At 27.3% G+C, this 4716-nt stretch overlaps 2 protein-coding genes across 5 annotated transcripts in view; both read right to left on the minus strand.

The window, feature by feature from the left end:
- Positions 1-54: 54 nt before the first annotated feature.
- LOC102674555 (protein tyrosine phosphatase type IVA 1) lies at positions 55-2839 on the minus strand. Its single transcript, XM_006609971.2, has 4 exons — positions 2360-2839; positions 2151-2282; positions 1886-2052; positions 55-1802 (listed from the first exon to the last, which is right to left on the minus strand). Exons 1-4 carry the CDS (start codon positions 2474-2476, stop codon positions 1691-1693), a joined length of 528 nt encoding a protein of 175 aa, XP_006610034.1. The 5' UTR covers positions 2477-2839; the 3' UTR covers positions 55-1690.
- A 267-nt stretch (positions 2840-3106) lies between these two features.
- The window catches only part of LOC102674330 (solute carrier organic anion transporter family member 5A1), a 125479-nt gene continuing 123869 nt past the window's right edge, over positions 3107-4716 (minus strand). For all 4 annotated transcript variants that reach the window (XM_031515343.1, XM_031515340.1, XM_031515341.1 and 1 more), the window contains one exon: positions 3107-3246. The gene's annotated coding sequence lies outside the window, so the exon portion shown is untranslated. The remainder of the gene's footprint in view (positions 3247-4716) is intronic.

Raw genomic sequence — 4716 nt, forward strand, 5'->3', positions numbered from 1 at the left:
ACATCACTCTTGTATAATCGTCACAATCATTGTTATAAGCACAAGAAACGATTATAAACACAATTCCATGTATTATAATACATACAAAAACGTACATTCACATTAAATCGTCAGACTTATGAAATGATCTAAGTATTACATTCATTAGTTTAGGAGCGAATTTTTTTTCTATCTTTTGAACACAGTTTAGTGTGGCGTACAGCATCACCGACAATTTTACCAAAATTGCGAATACGATTACAATATATGCTTCACACAAAATGCGTATGCAGCTTTTTAAAATTTATCGAATAAAAGTGGATGTTTTAAAAAATTTTGGTGAAATTGCCGTTAAGCTACGATAAAAGTGATATATAACTCTGGAGTGATTTTCTTTCTTCACTTTGTTTCGCAATATTCGTTATTTCAAGTTAACGCAGATTCCAAGTCCAGTAAGAGTTAAGAACACTCATCAATTCGGCATGCCACTGGAAATGCAACGCAATTTTTCTTTTATTTAAGAGTTATATTTTAAAAATTAATGTTTACAAATTTTAAATACCTGTACATTTTTATTAAATCGTTTTATTTTATATAAATTTCGGTTTTTTTTTTTTACAAGTGTGGTAAGTATATGAAAATATATGTCACAAGTTCAACGTTGATTCCTAACAATGTATTAAATTTGATTTGATAGTATAAAATAGAAAACAGTGTTATACACTGATTCAATGTCTATTACATCTATTTTTATAAATTGAATTAAATTAACAGATTGTATAAATTTATTTTTTGACAGAGATAACATGTACTAACCACACTTTGTTAAAGATTCATGTTTTTAATACATACTATTCCAACAATTGCAAAAAAATTTATTAAGTATATATTTAAATTCTTTTTTTTTTTTTTTTTTGCTTGTGTTATATGCAAAACATCTGCAAAAAATATGTATTCAATCTCAATTTAAAAGTAAATATATTGAATTACTTAAAACTGTAGTTGATAGGATATTTATTCATTTATTCTGGGAAATGTGAGATTTTTTTTATTGCACTAATTCTCTAAATAGCTAAATTTGATGATGGCTGAATACAATTGCAATACCAAAGGAACCATTTTCACTAAAAATCATATTATTCCAAAGATGCTTGCTCCAACCATCCTTAAAATATGTCGCATAAATAACGTATTAACTATGTTCAAAAATTAATTATCAACATTATATGTCTTATTTTATTGGACCAAGTAAATGCAGCCTTCTAGAATACTTGTACGCAATAATCTTAAATGAGATACTAAGTATTATTATAAAACGTATAAGTTGATCCAATTTTTTATTTATTATACAAATGATCAGATCCATTAAAATTTTATTACTATATATATCACGTTTAGAAGGCTTTCTCTGTTCTATAACATGTAATATTAATTTAGTATCAAAAATAAATACAAAAATTTCATAAAAGAAAAGTGCAAACAATTATATGCAATTTATTTTTATTTTAAATTGTTTCATTTACGCTGGAAAATCAAATAATGCAAAATATCATTAAAATTATTTTATAAGTGGTTCGGTTGCATTTCCATTGATAGGCCAGATTCAGAACAGAGTCAATACAGTATGTCTCTTGTTATCAGGCGCGAAAACCTATACAATTAGGTATACCAATCAGTATGAATTAGTAACTTTTTAAAGAAATCGTTTGATCTATTGGACGCAGCAGGAGTTTTTTTGTCCATTTTTGAGCTTCAACCGAGACTTGGGACGATATTTCTCAAGATAGGCCAGCTGCTTTGAATTGATGGCTCCTCGTCTTTTGCTAGATAAATAAATATCATTTTTATAATTATAATAAAATAAATGATATATGAAAACTAAGAAAATTCAAATATATATACTCACTCTCTAATTAACGCGACTGCATCTTCATATTTTAGTCCCAATTCAATAAGAGCAAGTGCAACTAAGACCGGTGCTCTACCAAGTCCTGCAACACAATGTACTGCCACACATGCATCTGGAGACTCGCGGAATCGATTTTTTAGCAATTCAAACCATTCATCGATAACCTGAAAATCGATGAAAATTTAATTATGTTATTAAAATCTAATAATTTCTATGTTATTTTAAGAATTTCTAAGATGTTATATAAAATAATAATATTTACTTCATTTGGTGGAAATGTACCATCATCAAATACCAAATCTATGACATTGATCCCTTCTGCTTTAAGTTCTTCAATTTTGTACGTTGGTTCACAGACCCTCACTACTTCTTTGACATTGTGCTTTTTTAATTCCTATTGAAAAAAAATTTATTCTATTTATATTGATTTTCATCAACAAGATTTATTTTTAAAATAAACAAGAAATATACTTGAATAAAAGTATGAATGGTCTGATCATTGGGCCGATCAGTAATGAGGAACTTCATGTTTTTGTATTCGATTTCGGCGGGCTCCGGTCTGATGTCCTTCACCCTCATGTTGCTCATTTCCTTTTGGACAACAAGTGGTGTAAAACTCCTACTTTTTTATTATTTTAACTTTTATGTTTTTAATAATTTTGTACGACACTGTTTCTCTTTATTTTTGCAATTTTTGCCACACTATCAAGCAACAAAGGCTGAATTTGACAACTTAGCCCATAGATGTCAGTCTTATAAAGTTATTTCTCATTTAACTAATTGAATACTTTGTTATTTTTTTACAGAGGACAGAACAATGGGTTTACATGTAGACCTCGAGAAGGGTTGTTAAGGTGCAAATTTCACTGAAAGGGTGAGGGCTACGTTACATTAGGCGTTGTTGATATGCGATTGATTCCCACTTGGGATCCTTGACTATGATTCGGAAGATAATCTGAAAAGAGACGAGTGTTAGTGTTGATTTTTGGAAATTTTATATTATGTGTAACAAAAATTAATAGTAAATCTTACCTATTTGGCACTGGGTGCGCCTGGATCAGGTGCGCTCAGTAACTACAATGCTTGCATTTAATATTGTAAATTAACAATTGATTCTATTTAATTCTTCTATGTTTTGCGTGATGACTAGCTGATGATTTTCTGACTTTGAGGCAATGATCCCAATATTATAAAAATTTTTTTTGCCTGATTAAGATGTTTTTTCCTTATTTCTTTTTTAATAGTACCTAGCAAATTCTAGGATATTTGGGCGTGTCTCTCTACTTGTGTTGAGCCTGGCAGTATTCTGCACTATCCAGCTGAAACTCCATGTATGTGAGGATGCACTCACCAGGAAACTGTAACATAAATATATAATTTGATTATTAATTATTTCATTTTATTTATTTTTTTAAAAGTTTAAAACTTTTTTAAAGAATTATCTTCATAAAAGTAACCAATCAGTTTGATATGAATATAGGTTAGGTCTACGATATTAAACGTATCTTACATATTTTTAAAAAAATATGAATATAAAATAATAAACCTAATAATTATAACGAAGATTATATTTTGAGACATTATAAGATATTTTTGTTTTATTTGCAATAAGAAAGAGATTACAATTGTGAACGTTTGACACGTGCCAAACCTTGCGCCAATTTTCGCAATTATCTATTGTAAGCAATAAATATTTAATAAAATTCTCACCCGGAAAATTGTAAACAATTGTGATAATACTTTGCCACGATAATTCATTACGAACACTCGGCAGGAAAAATTTATTTCACTGAGAAAAAATGTGTTCGACCACGCAAATTCCAGAGGATCTGCGTTGTCATAATGACATTAGTCGACATCTCGAAGCTCGAGTAAAATCGATTAGAGGTAAAGCTTACATACCAAACTAGTACAATGTGTATTATATATATTATTTTAGAAAATTCTAGTCAGCTATTTTTATTAATTAGTTAATTAGTATTTCTAATAAAAAAAATTAAATTAATAAAAAAAATTATAGAAGAAATATAATTATAAAAAAAATTATACTTATAAAAATTAAAACAAATTATAATTATTTATTCACAATTCAGTTATATACAATAAAACAATAATTTTCAAAAGGAGGAAAGGACATTGATTATCATGTTAAAAATATTTTTTAAATTTATCAGTGGCGCTAGTCGCATGATCGCATTGTCTATATAATAGTATTCAAACATTTCAATTAGCGTCAAAGAATTTTTCCTTTATCTTTGGCATGAATATTTTGTATAGATGCCAAACGAAGCAGATAGTTTAAATGCAAAGAAGTGTTTTCGTTCATTTTATGCACTAGATTTTTTAGAAGTTTGTATTAATTGTCTAGGTCAACATTTCGAAGACAAAATTATCTACCGAAATATCTTTATATTTTTACATACGCAAAATTTAATTAAATGAACCTTTTCGTAACAATTCAATCTAGTTTGATATATTTTATTTTGATAATTTTTAATTAAAAATTTTTCATTCAAATATGAACATATTCATTAACTAATATATATAAATGAAAAGTTATATTACATTTATTTTCTACTAGATTTCATTAATAGAAAATATATGAAAAAACTATACCAACAATTTTTTAAGTAAAAATTAATATTACAAAATTGTATTTCAAACCTTTTTCTCGTAATTGATGTTCATCAAGTATCAGATTTATATTGGATTAAAGCTCAATTATTATTTTTATCCACTATTTTCTATTAAAAGAACTTTACAATGTTACAATTGTCAAACACTTCGAATTTTTTTTTTTTTTTTTTTTGCGCGCGAAGACCCGGTTG

This window comes from Apis dorsata, unplaced genomic scaffold (genome assembly GCF_000469605.1).
Source record: "Apis dorsata unplaced genomic scaffold, Apis dorsata 1.3 scaffold_67, whole genome shotgun sequence".
Lineage (NCBI taxonomy): Eukaryota > Metazoa > Arthropoda > Insecta > Hymenoptera > Apidae > Apis > Apis dorsata.

Excerpts from the sequence above, each read along its gene's own strand:
- LOC102674555 (XM_006609971.2), bottom strand. The coding sequence starts at position 2,476 with ATGAGCAACATGAGGGTGAAGGACATCAGACCGGAGCCCGCCGAAATC. Across the intron at positions 2,053-2,150 it reads GTACATTTCCACCAAATGAA|GTTATCGATGAATGGTTTGA; the intron begins GTAAATATTATT and ends ATCGATTTTCAG. Across the intron at positions 1,803-1,885 it reads GCAGTCGCGTTAATTAGAGA|CAAAAGACGAGGAGCCATCA; the intron begins GTGAGTATATAT and ends TTATTTATCTAG.